Genomic DNA, 16034 nt, shown 5'->3' with positions numbered 1-16034 from the left:
GTGTAAATCCAGTCTCTGCCTCTGTCATCGGTGTGTGTTGTGTCTCCCTGTGTGTCTGTGTCTGTGTGTCTTTTCTTATAAAGACACCAGTCATGGTAGATTAAGAGCCTACCCTACTCCAGCATGACTTCATCTTAACTAATTACATCTGCTAGTAACTTATGATCCTATTTTCAAATAGAGGCAGATTCTGATGTGCTGGGGGTCAGGACTTCAACATATCTTTCAGGGGAAAACAGTTCAACTCATAACAACCCAAACTTCAGAATGTGACCTTTTTTGGAAATAAGCTCCTGGCAGATGTAATTCAGGTAAATAGCAACATGAGCTCATCCTGCATTAAGGCGGGCCCTTAAACCAACGAGAGCATCCTTAGAAGAAACAGAGAGCACGCAGACATACCAGGGGTCAGACGATGTGATAGGAGGCAGGGCCTGGAGGGATGCGCGCAGGCCGAGGGACACCAAAGGCTGCTGGCAGCCACGAGAAGCGAGGAGAGGGGCACGGAGCAGAGTCTCCCTTCGAGCTTCCAGAAGGAACAAACACTGTCAGCATCGCGATTTGGGACTTGCTGGCCTCCAGACTGTGAGAAGATAAATTTCTCTCATTGTAAGCCACCAAGTTTGTGGTAACGTGTTGGCGGCAGCCCTAGGAGACTAACACATCGGCATCCGTATGGTTTTATCGTTTACTCCAGCCTCATCCATCGCGTCTCATTGGTGTGGCTGGCACTGCATAAAAATGCTGTCTGTCAAGTGGAGAGAAATAGAGACAAAGTTAACTTTTTTTATTACTCTAAGTTATTTGTTTTGCAGAATAACCTTGTACCCGAATTCTAGCTGCTCTAAGGTCAGCTAAACATATATATGAGGATTGGCTCTGCATTTCAAAACAAAATCTGCTTTGTGTCATCGGACCTTTTAACTCCTTTTCATAGTTCAGGTAGTTTTTTTCAGTTGACAGCTAGATGAGCTACAGAAGCTTCATGCCATTACTGTGGTAGAGTGCCTTAAGGTTAGTGATATAGTTGCTCAATGGTTTATGGATGGCTTTCACATATTTCGTGTAGTCCTTACCAAATTAGTTAGTATACAGGTTAGACTTCTAGTTGAAGCTGTGTAATAATCTGCACCAAAATACAGGAGACTGAACAAAACAGTTTATTTCTCTCTTCTCCAGCAGCCTGTATGTAAGCAGACCAGGGCGGCCATGGCAGCTCCCTGGTACCAAATTCTCACACAAACTCTCTTGCTGTTTTGCTGTACTAAAGTTAGTTGCCCTCATCTGCATGACTGAGGATGGCTTACTGCTTCATCCACTTTCCAGCAGTGGAGAGGGCTAGAAGGCAGACGCGGAAGATGTTTCCCACTAAGGGTTTGACCTGTAAGTTGTACACATCACTTCAGCTCACATCCATTGATCAAAACATAGCTGGAATCCAGCCACAAGGGAGGTGAAGAAATGTAGTCTTTATTTTCAGTGGCCATCCAAGCTGAAATTCAGGGGCTCTGTCCCTCAGGGAACACAGGGAGAGTGGATATTGGAGTGTAACGTATCAGTACTGCTACACTTCGTCCGGCTCCTGAGGGAGGGACACGGTTACTACTAGCATCGCACTTACAGGTGAGAAAATGAGACTCAGAAATTTGATATGTTCCTCAAGATCATCCAGCTAAAGTAGAGGAGTCAACCCCAGACATTTCGTGCGAATGGTATATCACACCACTTTTGTAATTATAACTCCGTGATTCCTAACATGTGTATAGTGTTTACAAATTTATGTTATCTCATTTGAACCTTTCGATAACTCTGGGTGACAAGGAGAAATGTTGTCTTTTTTGTAGATGAGAAAAGGGCCTTAGCAGCTCTCGTCGAGAAAACCATACAGTTTAAAATGTTACTGTAAGAGCTAACCACTCCTTATTAGTATCTTACATTTGTTTAGTATTTTCACAGTTAGTGAAGTGTATTGACATAAATTCATTTCAGTCTCAAAGGAACTCTGGAAAGAATATAAAATAGGAAATAGGTGATTTTCTTTTAATAAAAAAGAGAAAACAGGCACATAAAGGTTATGTACAGGGCTTAAGTCTTTGAGATCCTCTCTCATTCTTCTGACAATGTCCGTCATGCCTGTTTCTGTCGGTTAAGACTGCCTTTAGCTGCGTATAAAATAAATCGTGGTTGCAGTGGTTAAACAGGTAAGGGCTTTATTTTTCTCACCTAATAAGACGGCCACAGGGTAGGAGTGATTCAGTGGCTTTCTGATTCTCTTAAATGCCTGACTCCTCTTTTTGCTTTTTTTTCTTAGAAGGTGGCATTTTGTTTGCATGCTCACAAAAATGGGCGACTCCGGTTACCATGGCTCTATTCTAGGCAGGAAGAAAGGGCAAAGAAGAGGGACAAAAGATCTATCTTAGATATTCTTTCTATTTGGAAAGACTGACTTGAAGCCCTCCGCTTCATCTCATTGGCCAAATGTCACGTGGCACGCTTAGCTGCCAACAGAGCCTGCTGCCCAAAGAGAATTAGAACTGGGATAGAGAAAATGCAAAGAAAGTTGATGTCAGAGAGGCCGATAGGTCCTGGTCTCCACATCTGTTCATGTTAGGAGGGAGAATGGCGGTAATAGAACCTCCATTTTTAAAAGCCTTTATTCCATCAGAATATATAATACGCCCCCCTCATAGGCTTAGGAACATAAGGTGCTTGCTAGTCAGCAAACATTCCAAAAGAATCAATACGCCCTTAATTAGGTGTGGGTTGACCTTCCATTCCTGGATCGAAGGTTTGTTTGGCTTGTGCCCTCTTTGGGACTATTGTTTTCACTTCCAGACTGTATATTGATGTTGGCAGAGTACAAACTGTCAAGTATTGTGTATTTACCAGAATTTAGCTACACTTGACTATAATGGGAGCTAGATATTATTGTTGCTGGCAACAGTTAGAACAAAGCTGATCAAAATTCTTATCAGACTTAATTAGAATTAATTCACTGAGTGAAATACTTAAAAGCAAGAGATACTTGAATAGTACATATTTTAATGAAGTAATATATAAGTAGGTGTAGTATATCCACTCAGTGGAAATTTGTAGCTATTAAAAATAAGTTATAATGTCTGAAGTATGTGTAGAAAAGTACCAACCACTTTTTATTTCCTACTGGACTTGTTGTTAGCATGTCTTATAGATAGACTAAACATATTCTGTTGACTGCTATTTTAGCTTATCACTACTACCTTATCATCAACATCAATCATTTATATTTATTTAAGTACCTACTGTATTTTTTTAAGGGGCTTGAAATAATTCTGTCCATATAAGTGTTATGACTGAATGTCTTGAGTTTATGTGATCTGAAATATATATTTTTAATATTAAATTAGTAATTCTTATCTAAAATTACTCTGGTACTGTCTACTGAGATATAGTCTTTATTCTCTTACACAATACTGACCTCTAGAGATACAGCATTGTAAATTCACTTCTTAATAAAACTTTTTTTGATCATCTCTAAAAAGAATTTAGAGGATTTTTTTGCCTCTCATTTCTTATTTTACTTTTATTATGAATAATTCAAAAAAACCAATTATAATGAATTTTCATGTACTCCATCCAGATTTAACAGTTGATAACATTTTTATATATTTGCTTTTATTTATTTATTCATTTATTTGCCTATGTACTTTAGAAAAAATTACAAGGATCATGACATTTTACCCCTTTATATTTCAATATGCGTGTCTAAAAAGAACATGTTCCTAAACAAGAACAGTACTATTAATATAATAATAAAATTAAGAATTATTCCATAATTGATCCAATAGTCACATTTCCCCCAGTTGTTCCTCAATTGGATTTTACAACCTGTTACCTCAGACCAAAATCCAGTCAAGGGACAAGCATTTCTTTTGGTTGTTAGGCTGCTGTGTTAAATTCTTCTAATCTAGACCCTAGAACAGCCCCCAGTCCCCTTTATCCCCAGGCATTGACTTGTTGAGGAGATCAGGTCCCTTGTCATAGAATGTCCTGCCTTTTGGATTCTTCTGATTATTTTCCCAGGCTGTTATTTAACTTGTTTATTTTTCATCTTCTTTTTCTTATAAAGTGTAACGGATCTGGAGGCTTGATTGGATTAAGGTTAAATATTTTTCTCAAGAACACATTTTAGGTACTCTTCGTGTACTTCCTACTGCATCACATTACGTGACATACGTCTCATCTCGCTATTAACGATGTTAATAAGATGGGTAAGGTGTTCATGACCAGACTTCTCAGTTATAAAATTATGGTGATTCTCTTGCTATCAGCAGGTAATCTAGAGAGAGATTTTGGCATCATTTGAAATCAGGATTCCATTAAACCTTCCATATAATAGTTTTAAGATCTATTTAAGATGTAAAATGAGATTTTCTATTCTGTTGTTTTTTTCTACATATGTTAGCTGAAGTTCTGTAGAGAAAGTTCTCCATCAACTTGGGGTTATTTATTTACCGTAAAACGTGGTTTCTACTCAAAGACACCGTACTCTTTTCCTTTACCAATTTTCAAATCAGGGTTAGGGTAAAAACCACCTCCGGTGCAAACAGATGTTATTCTGGGGCAAGAGTAGGCATTCTCTCTCTCTCTTTAATATCCTTATCTCCTGGATTTTTATATATTCAATGTGATTCAAACTACAGTTATTATTTTTTAAGTTTAATTTGTTCTTTTGTTGTTGCATTTTTTACTAACACTTTAATATATACTTTTCTCTTTAAATACCACTATATAGTCATCTTCTTCAGGTATTAGCTGTTGGTTCTCTCCTAGCAGCAGCAATTAAATTAGCGTAGTTTAGCCTTCTTGACCAACTATCCCATTTTAGTCAATCATATTTTTTGGATGTTTATCTTTCTACTCCACTATTCAAATCTTCAGATTTAAATGGTGTCCTTCAAGTCTCAGTAATCAACTCTGAGGTAACATTTCTACACCTTTTTCCTATCTTTGTCTTTCTCTTAAACCCACAGTTACACTTATTCAGTGCTTACCAGCAGTACTTTCGCTGAGAGTTCCTCAGTCATCCTTTGGTTGGATAAAGCCTGTCCTCTAATAGATTACTTTAGAAGAGCTAGCTCCTGAATGCCAAATTACTTGAGTTCTTACATGGGAAAAACTTTTTCTATAGTGTTGATACTTGGAAAGACCACTTGGCTAGTTATAAAATATATGTATTTTAAAACTGTATTTGTTTCCTAGGGCAGTTATAACAAATTACCCCAGACTGGGTGGCTTAAAACAATAGAACTGTATTCTCATATTTCTGGAGGCCAGAAGTCTGATATCAAGTGGTTGACAGTGTCACGCTCAAGAAAAGACTCCTTCCTTGCCTCTTCCAGCTTCTGGTGGCTCCAGGCATTCCTTGGCGTGCCTTGGTTTGTAGACACTTCCTCCAATTCATGTCTCCTTCTTCACATTCTCTTTGTCTCTGTATTTCTGCATTTCCTCCTCTTATAAGGATACCAGTCACTAAATTTAGGGTCCACTCTAATCCATTATGACCTCAGCTTTACATCTGCAAAGACCCTGTTTCCAGATGAGGTCACATTCTGACGGCTCAGGGTAGACCTGAACTGTGCTAGGACATTATTCAATCCACTATGCACCGTTTTTTCTTGGTTAAATGGTATACACTCTTGAACTCTTGAACACTCTTGGTGTGACATCTTTGTAGGCATGTGTTGAATCTTGACAAAAAGGCTTATAACCTGATTTTCTCTTCTTTGTAAGTAGCTTGGTCTTTTTGCCTGGAATGCCAAAGAACATTATCTTTAGAGTCTCATAAAAGAACTACGACTTATCTCAGATTCAGAGTTGGCATTCTGGGCAGTTGTCTCCATATTATGTCTCAGTGTGGACATTTAGGTTCTCTTTATTTCAAGGACATTTTCTTGAATCATAATTTTAAAGATTAGTTCTGTTTCATCATTTTGTTTTTCTGTTTCGTGGACTCCTAATTATGTATGCTGACTCTTCTTTCACTGGCTTCCATGTGGGTCACTTTTACTCTGGTCCCTTTTATGTGTTTACTTGTTTCATTTATTTTTTGTTTTTCGTATTGCTTTCTGTGCTTTTGGGCAATTCTCTTGTCCCTTGTGTATCCTGTGATTTAGTACTAAGCCTTTAATGATTTTGTCCTTTTTTTTTTCTTCAGTTTCTTTCCTGTGTTATATGAGTTCCCATTTCATATTTTCCTATTGTTTATTTATCTCTTCTTATCTGTTCTTTTTTATTTGTTCCATAGCATTCTTTTTATTTTTTTTGTTGCTTGTTTATTTTTAACCATGTTGCAGTGTTGCATTATAGTCTTAACTCTGTAGAAATTTTCAAGTAGCCTGAAATGTTTTAATCGTCATTCCTTATGTTTTCTTCTTTTTCAATAGACATTGCAGTTCTATATTTCTTATTTCTGTTTGATCCAGTTCCTGTGGAATTGAGGGAAGGGTGGTAGCAGGACAGGGGTTGGGGTAGTTCTCGGTTCACGAGCTTTCTTTTCTGTTAGTGTGAGGAAGGCATTGTCTTTATTAGTAGGCATCTTTTTTTGTTTGTTTTCACATTTTTTCATTCTCGTTTGACCCTTTCTTGTTTCAGTAGGGCCCTTACCTTCAACCCCGTCCATCTTTTTAGTCCTCTTTGCCGTCTTCCAAATTGTCTCTCTTAGAGAAACGTCCTAAAAGATGTTGTACTTCATCCAGTATGCTCTGAGACGTCACTTTTGTTTCCGTGTCTTCTCCAAGCCTCCTTTACTCACTGCTTTGTTGCCGAGTCTCAGGCCTCCTTTCAGTAGTTCTCATTTTAGATGGGACCTTTCCTTCCGGGGAGAGATTCTGGCTGTTGCTGTCTGAGTTTGCCACCACTGACGTCTTGGCACTTCCGTGAAGCTCCTGCCATATTCCCTATACAGGGTCAGCTACAGTACTTACTCTGCTGGTCTTTGGTATTTACTCCCCTTCTTTCTGATAAATTTGTGTTTATAGCTATCCTTTGTCTCCTACTTATTCTTTAGGTAGTAGTTAACTGTGTTTTTGTTCTCTTTGTTGCTGTGTGTGGTTTTGGAAAGACGTGTGACAAGAATCTGAGAGACTGCCATCAGCTTGGGGAACTCAGAAACCTAGACTCTGTTCGTTTTTTAAATTTTTTTCTGCAGCCAGGAGTAAGTGGTAACGTAGCTGCCGACATTGCTAGCTGTGGTGGACTATATTTTATCTCCCAGTGAGTGACTACTAGAACAGTAATCTCATTGGGATATTTCTGCGTAAGTTTGTTTTCTTGTATAGTTTGGTAGTCAGTAAAGAAAACTTCCAAACCAAGAAAAACATTTCAAGCCATCTCTGCAATCTCCTCACCTTCTTAAAAATTTCTGGTCTATTTTGAAATCTAGTGCTTTTTCTTTTTATACTCTCTGATGTAGCAGATATGTAAACCTAACTCACTTACCTCTTTGACTGTTTTATATTTATAAAGCTCATTAGGAAATTGAGCCAATATACAAATAATTGAAACCGTGAATATATCAGACGAAAAGGTAGTATAGAAGAAAAGTCATTTTTAAATTTTGAATTATGTCGTAGGTTGCCACAGGTTGGACTGCCCAGGAATCAGACTTTGGGGTGGAGATCAGAGTGCAGGACGTTTACTAGAGAGTGCTCTTGGGATCAGATTTGTGGAAGGGAGGGAAGGAAGTGGGACAAGTTGAGTTGCAGCATGGTCCCAGTGAAGACTCGGCAGTTCCCCTACATGGAGCTCCGGAGCCTGGGCTTTCTTAAACCAAGGAGTTAATAGTCACTGTTTCTGGTTGGGCAGGATTGCATAGCCTCTTTTAGTTTTGTCTTAATATGTGACTGTTGTAAAAAAAATAAACATATTACTCTTGTACTCAGAAAACAGAAGCTTCCTGTTTTGGAAAAAAGTATGAGTAATTCTTCAGAAGAAGTTTTTTTTCAGTCACTCTTGATACTTTGAGTTCTGGTTTTAAAAGCTTCAGTGCCATTACTGGCTATTACATTTTCTTTCCAGCTTGGGCGATGGTAGACCGTGGGTCAAATGTGAAAGCCCGCACCTCTTACAATGAGAAGACCCCGAGGATCGTTGTGTCTCGCTCACATTCAGGAATGGTCAAGCAGGTGGCTCTTCAGACTTTCGGAAACCAGACTACAATCATCGCGGCGGGTGGTGCTGGTATGTTCTACTCCCCTGCGGTGCCTGTGTGGTGTTCCCTGCGTGACCAAGGCCATGTCAGGAGGCAGATTTGGTTGTCCCATCCTTGGGAAGAAAGTGAGAATGGACAGTGGGCTTTCAAGACAGGCGTGGTCTCCTACTTGGCGATCTCGAGAGCGGGATTTCAGTCACACGTGCCTCCTCGGTAGAGACAGTCTCACAATAGAAACAGTCTCACAGTGGTGATTTCTGTTCCTCAAATACTACAAAAGCCTATTTCTGACATTGATGGTTGCTATATATATGATCTGATTGTGAAATAATTGTGCTATTAGTTTACCTGTAAGAATAGCAAGGAGAGAAAGCAAGACCCAGCACATCACAACGCTTTATTTAGCAGCAGGCTGCCAGGAATCCTCAGAAGTGTCACTAGAATGGCTAACCCCTTGGCCACTGTTAACGCCCCTGAACTCCTCAGCTTTCGTGTCTGGGAGGAGCCACAGAGTCTAGCGCCCATCCAGCCTGATGTCGATTCTGTATTACTGCATTCCCTGTGTTCCAGCTCAGGGCCAGCTGACTTCTTCTGAAAGGCCCGATAGTAAATATTTTAGGCTTTGTGAGTCACATATGATCTCTTTTGCATACTATTATTTGATTTTTTTTTTTTTAACCGCGCTTTAAAAATACAAAAAAAAAAAAAAATCTATAGCTTGAGGGCTGTACAAAAGCAGGCCGTGGCCCAGACTTAGCTCATGGGTCATTTGTCCACCCTTGTTTTGAGTGTTGTTTAATATGACAGAAGTGTTTTAATTCAAACAGATAGCAAATTATAGTCAGAAACATTTGTGTTTGAAAACCTTTTCAGCACAGTAATAAAGGGAAAAGTAGTGCTTTTAACCTTTAAGCCTAACAGTTTTAGTTTACTGCTGACCTATACGTGTCTTTCTTAACATGGCTTTATTGTTTTCTTACAGGCTCTTAGGTTGGTTAGGAAAGGTGATATCCAAAATGCCCAGTAGGAATGAGATAAAGTAGATTTTAGACCCAGTTTCTTCTGGGTTTTTTTTTATTTTATTATTTTATTTTTAAGATTCTGCCTCATTACAAAAAAGACTTAAGATAGTAGCATTATTTTGTGCTTTCTTCTTTCAAATCCAGCCTTCCTGGAGACTCAAGGGAAACCTGTGGGTGTTTAGCTTTAGTGGAATAGTCCATAGGAAACGATTCATATTGAAGGTATCACCCTGTAGAAGACAAGCACAAAGTAGATTTAAATTTAAAAAATTATAGGCTTATATTTGAGAACAGCTTAATAAATTACTTTGCAGTATTTTTTTTTTTTTTTGCTCATTTGGGTTTAACATCTGCACTATTACTTTAAAAAAAACCTATTTTTAAAAATAAGTTTAGACTTAGCAGTTGCAAAGATAGTACAGAGAGCTCCTGCACACCCTGTGCTGTTATTTTAACAATGTACTCAAAATAGTAAGCTCCTTTCTTCAAATCTTTCAGACAGTAACCTAAATTCTGTGTTTATCTTATAGGTTATAAAGTTTTAGCACTCTTGGATGTGCCTGATAAGAGTCAAGAAAAAGCTGATCTATATATCCATGTGACATATATCAAGAAGTGGGATATATGTGCCGGCAACGCCATCTTAAAAGCCCTTGGGGGGCACATGACTACCCTGAGTGGGGAAGAAATCAGTTACACGGGCGCCGACGGCGTTGAAGGGGGGCTCCTTGCCAGCATCAGAGTGAACCACCAAGCCCTGGTCAGAAAACTCCCCAGTCTAGAGAAGACGGGACATAAATAAGCCGCGCTGGTTACAGGCCGCAGCTCCTCCAGAGCTGAACGGTCAGCCTGAAACGCTGGAGGCGTCAAAGCATCGGTGGAGACTGCATGGCGAAGGCCATCCTGAACCTTTTAAAGTATTTATGAAGCATCAGAGACTTATTTTCCCTGTGATAGGATGCAAGATCAGGGAGAATGGGTTGCTTCCTGTCTCAAGTATTGTCTTTATTTTTGAGACTATTTTCGTACAGTTGTCATACACAAGGCGCATATATATATATTTGTGAATTAAAATCTATAGTCGAGTCTGCATTGTTATGAGTCACCATTTTCACACAATATCATGAATCTTCACTGTTTGTTAGTACTTTCATATAGAATTGGGCTGAAGAAAGGATTGATTTTGTGTAGATGTTTAATATTACTTTACAATTATATCTCATTGAAAATAAAATAATTGGGGGTTTTTACCCCTAGTTCAGATGGAAAGCACAAGAAGCTACAAATTCATTAATATGCAACAAATTCTCTATTTATCGCTTACTGAATATTTCTTATGGATTAAAATAGAAAAAGCTTAAATTGTTTTTTTTCTTTGAAATTTTAATAACAGGTTCACCAGCTAGTAGAGAATATAGATATATGATGGTTGCGTTGTAACTGTAATTTCTGTGTGTGTGTGTTTTGTTTTGTTTTTATAAAGAAAAGTGTGTTTGTACCTCTGGGTTCAACACTTCTGCCATCTTGCTGGTAATTTTCATTTGCCCTATGGACGGTGCATGGTTCCATCCTTTCCCTCTTGACCAGCATTTAGTCTTTAACTTGTAAGGTCTGGATTAAGGTTTCAGGGTTAGCATTAGAATTTGGTATATTTTCTCATTAGGGATAAAATATGCTGTATAAGGCATTATAAAAATATAAATGATCCTCTTATTAACTGAAAGTTATTTGACATTACGTGAATTGAGCTAGCTTTTATTATTTTCAAAAGCCTTGTTATAGTACTTTTTAAAAAATTTGCCAGGTTTGTATATAGAGATTCTCTCATTATCAAGAATAAGTTAAGGTTGCTTTTGCCGTGGTTAGTTTTACCATTAATAAATGGATCTAACCTAAACAAACAAAGTATTAACTTTTGAGATACTTTGTATCTTCTCTTCATATAAAAAAAAATGAAGATTGAAGTTACTTTTTGATAAATTTTTTTCCAGTTGAAGTGTGCAGAATCTGGTTGGAAGAAAGGTTGTGACATATTCACTGTGTCACTGTAATTTGAACCTTGCTTTGTAGGATATCTTTCATTGGGATGTCTGATTTCTCTCAGTGTGATAGCTGGAAATTTCAGGTAAACAGTAGCATTATTTCACGTGACTTTGCTATGGTTTTATTCCATAACACACTGATAAGGAGAGGGATTTCTTATGGTTTCATGGTTTCTTTTCTTTATATCTTTCTTCCTTTCTCTCTCTCTCTTTCTCTCTCTCTTTCTTCTTCTCTTTAAATTTTTTAACCCTAAATCAACTTTCCATTTATTTTCCCATCTTGGAGGTAAAGTTGACCAGAAGATGGGCATCCCCACCTGGTGGAATGTGCTTACAACTTTAGGTTTGCAAATGACACTGTCCAAGGTCCTAATTCCTCATTGGGGAATCGGACCTAGTGTGATACACACATTACCACCCCGTCTCTAGCAACTGGTCACCAATCTGGTAGGGTAATGGGCCTTGATAGGTAGGGTTTTGTTCATGAAAATTCATTCAAAGTTTTGGTAGTTGGAACACTTGATATTTAAACAGGACTTAGGAATTCTGACCAGAATATTAGAGACTGCATCTTTCTTTGCAACGAGATGAGGAAAGCCTTTTTCTCAGGAGGGATGGCAAAGGAATATGCTGTTTCCAGAGTCCTGCGGTACAAGCATTTGTTTTCATTGTAATGTGTCAAACTTAGGGAAAAGGGACTAGCGTATTAGGAAATGGGGCTAGTTCTTATTAGCAAGCATGGTGCTTTGGTTTCAGTTTTAATTTTATTAAACCACATGTAGATAATGACTTTGTGAAGGGCTTGTGTTGTGCGCAAAAATTAAGATACTGGCCGACAGTTAAATGCGTTATTTTTGTGATTTGTTGGGTATAGTATAGTACTAATGATTTTTAAGTGCTTTTATAAAAATTTCATTTTAAAACATTTTGTTTCTAAAAGTCAGTATACATTATAGAACTAATGTAAGTACAAAGAACAGTATTTATATTTATTTATGTAAGACATTATTGTGCCAGGACATACCAGTAAAACACCTTCATGAATAAGTGAGACAGATAATATCTCCCAAGAATGACATAAATACAGTTATTTCTAAAATGTTTACTTTTAGTGATCCTCACCTCCCCAATTCCTTGTCTTCCTTTCCCTCATCTTGACACTGATAACCTCAGGATCCATCAACTGTCCCCTTCCTCAGCCCCTCTTTGTCTCTACCTTGTTCCCTATCACCCTAGCCTGTTGATTAATGTTCTCCTTTTATTTCTGTTTCTCTTTCTTCACCAGTATACTCTTCCCCAGCACTTAATCCACGATTTCTCTCGTAGACCTACATCCCACGATTGGTTGCTGAAATCTTAGGGCAGAACGGAGACTCTAGTAAAGTTCCGATGGAGAGAGTAGTCCTGGCAGAGTCCTAGCTGACTATTACTTTTCAAAGACTCCTCAAAAAGTAAAGGAAAATCACCTTCAAAACCACCAAAGTAACTGTCAAGTGTAACCCAAGTCCTCTGTCTTTACAAAGCGTTTCTTCTGACCCATCCTTCAAAGAATGAAAATGCAGAAAATACAAGAGTTGGCTGGCTATGCCTGCTGGAGAAAACTTGCTTTTTCTATTAGTTTTCATATTGTATCCCTATTTCAGTTGAGAGCATCAGAGCCTACAAGATGGGTCATATTTGTCTTTGTTATTCAATTGTCCCCTTTCCCCAATTTTAGAGTTTTTCTTTGATTCTAAATACTGAATTTTTTATGGCTGTATAATGAAGTAACAGGCGTCTTGGTCTGTGTGTTTTAAGTAGTAATTGTGCAAATTCTTCCTGTTTTCTGGGTGCTTCCTTTGAATATTGTGCAAATTGAGTCAGAGGCAGTGGGAGGGGCAGTGGCTAAGAAAAGACTAGGGAAGAAGAAAGCCCAGGGGAAGGGTAGCCAAGCGAGGCCCCCAAGCAAGCATCTGCCCTGCCTCAGATGTTTAATTCAAAAGTTGGATTTTACTTGGGCTTTGAAGGTGACAGCTGTCTCTCATAGCTTAAACATACGTAAAGAAAGCTGGAGTGCCACCCCCTATTCCTCAGAAAAGAAAATATCCAGCTTGCCTCTCCTTGATAACAGCTTGAAAATGGCCTTCTGGAGACGAGCTCTGGCAGGTTTAAAACAGGAACTGTTTGGAATCTAGTTGCAACTACTTATCTTGGCTATGTGTTGACTGCTTGTGGATAGAAGCAGTGATTTTTCAGTTTAGATCTTGGTTGAATTTAAGACTTACTTAATTATTCTCAGCATATGCCTACAAAAGTCTGCCTTGTAACTGTTGTGTAAAATAAACCTATGGTTTCATTTTTATCCTAAAAAAAGTTGTGCCTTAACAACAGGGCATTGTATGTTAATAAGGGAAAACAAAATTTTTTTTTAATAGATGGGGAAAACAGGAACTTTTGCCATTAAAATTTAAGTTCTTTTAATGTTTTTAATGTTAGAGTTGGGGAAAATTCATTAAAGTTAAATAAAATTAATATAAAATTATTTTTGCATATACAACTAAAGTGCATTTTTATAAGAACTGGCATGTTGATGTATATAGGTCTGAAATGATACTTCATCCTTTGGTTTTTAATTTGAATTAATAAGACCATGATAGATTTTTTTTTAATTTTACTCTTAAACCATTTCAGTGTGCTATTATATCTAATCTAGTACTCTGAGCCACTTTGGTTCTAACAACTATTTATGGTATCATGTCAAGAATTTCTTAATGTTAAAAAATACTGTATGTATGTGACATAAACCAGGATGGTTCCTAGATCGGAGAGGGTTCGGATTAGCATTTACTAAGAGGGCAAGAAGAACTGAACTTTGTACTTCAAAAGGAGGTTTTGGTTTTATGAGGTGCTGGTCATAATAAGTTGTTTATTTTTATTTCATCAAAGCCTAGCAGGTGTTTGCATTCCAATTTACCATTGATAAAGGCTTACAGGGAAGCTTCTTTTTTAAAAATTATTTTTAAAAATGAGTGATGAATTAATTCTGTGGGAAAATGAGATTTATAAATATTAGTTTTCCTTTAAGATAATATAACCCAAACTTCCAGAAGTTAAGGATGATGAATAATATTACAACTTGTTGTGTATTGTGTTTGTAAGGGTTCCCTAAAGTATTAAAATGCAGGTAATTTGTGTAAATTGCAAAAGCAGAAACTGTGATGTTTGATTAGTAGTATGTTGCATTAGAATTATTTTTGAGGTGTATGTTATACATATAGTAAACTATTATTCAGACTTGTTCATCCTGTATTTTTTTAAAATAGGAGATACAGCACCCCAAGTCATCTTTAGATCAGCCTGCAAAGAGTTCATCTATCTCCCCAAATTATCTCTTCTAAGCCCTCTTCGTCATCTATGTTCAGTTAAGTTGGAAATGTTTATAGACTTTAATTTGTGTGTAAAATATGGACTTCAATTTCCATTGTGCCCTTGCATCCACCCTTGGCAGTAGCCAAAACCAGCTTTACAGTCTAACAGGAGAGACTGTGTTCTGCCGTGATGAACTGTGGTGTTGCCAGTGGGGTTTTTTCCTCTTCTGATGGTTTTGCTTAAGCTACTAAGTGGATGTACACAAGCAGTTGAGTTACACTAACGCTGTGAAATGGTATTTCCCATCTGCGTCCCTGCCGCTTCAAACTTGGATGTGGTGTGTTTTTTTTTAATCATTTTTCACTTCCTAGTCAATCTCTTATAATGGGCTAATGATGAGAGGAATTAAAATAAAACTAAATACCTTTGAATACCCCTTCCCCTCTCACACACTGAAGGCTGTGGAGGAACTAGACCATTTCCTGTTGCCAAGATATGCTTGGACACCAGTTTTCTTTGCTGGGCATGCTATCCCCTGCCTCACCCACACCACCTAATTTAAGAGGGTCCCGACTTCAGCCTCTACTGAGAAGTAAAGGTAAACTCTGCTCCCTCCAGGTTTTTGAGCAGGCTTTTTGGCACCTCACCTGTAGCCCTCACTTCTGCATGTGCTGTTGTAAACTTCTTAAGGACACGGATGACGTCTTGGTGATTTTTGTACTTCCACCTCAGCCTCGGCAGCTACCCCAGTGTCTGGAACAAATTAGGTGCTTAATGTCTGTCGAACTAAATGGAATAAAGGGTTTCTACTAGCATCAGCATTTCTCATGCCTCAGTTGTGTAAGCTGGTTGTTTGGTTTCCTCTGCAAATATTTATGTTTTATCACCCACACACCCTAAATTATTTTTTAAAGTTTTGTTTTCTTTCCTTCAGATACTACCCCATGGCCAAATAGCTCTAGAAAATGTGGTTGCCTCCGATGAAATGATCATCCCAAACTCTGCCCCTGCATACACTTTGCCAAACTGAAATTTGAATTTTCTGAATAAATTGGTCATGTCTGAAAGATGGTGTGCTGCATCTACTTTTTTTTCCTTTTTTAAAAAAATTTTTACTATGGTAAAATATACATAACAAATTTGCCATTTCAACCATTTTTAAGTGTACAATTGGGTGGCATTTCCATTCACAGTGTTGTGCAAATATCACCACTATCCATTTGCAGAACCTGTTCGGCCCAAACAGAAACCCTGTGCCCTTTGGACAGTCGCTCCCCATCCCCCCGTCCTGGTAACAACTATACTGCTTTCTGTCCCTGAATGCTTCTGCTTTTTTTAAACATCTTTATTGGAGTATAATTGCTTTACAATGATGTGTTAGTTTCTGCTGTATAACAAAGTGAATCAGCTATACATATACATATATCCCCA

General features: G+C 37.9%; 1 protein-coding gene across 3 annotated transcripts in view; it reads left to right on the top strand.

Moving 5' to 3' along the window:
* Positions 1–15670, top strand: part of BPNT2 (3'(2'), 5'-bisphosphate nucleotidase 2) — a 32225-nt gene extending 16555 nt beyond the window's left edge. For 2 of the 3 annotated variants that reach the window (XM_082433476.1, XM_082433475.1), the window contains 2 exons: positions 8059–8220; positions 9744–15670. In XM_082433476.1, coding sequence (XP_082289602.1) covers positions 8059–8220; positions 9744–10015 — 434 coding nt within the window. In that variant the 3' untranslated portion in view covers positions 10016–15670. The remainder of the gene's footprint in view (positions 1–8058; positions 8221–9743) is intronic. The other variant, XR_014255607.1, reaches the window with a different exon arrangement.
* Positions 15671–16034: the final 364 nt, after the last annotated feature.

Source organism: Balaenoptera physalus, assembly GCF_965194825.1.
Source record: "Balaenoptera physalus genome assembly, chromosome: 17".
Lineage (NCBI taxonomy): Eukaryota > Metazoa > Chordata > Mammalia > Artiodactyla > Balaenopteridae > Balaenoptera > Balaenoptera physalus.
This window is presented reverse-complemented; position numbering and strand designations above follow the sequence as displayed.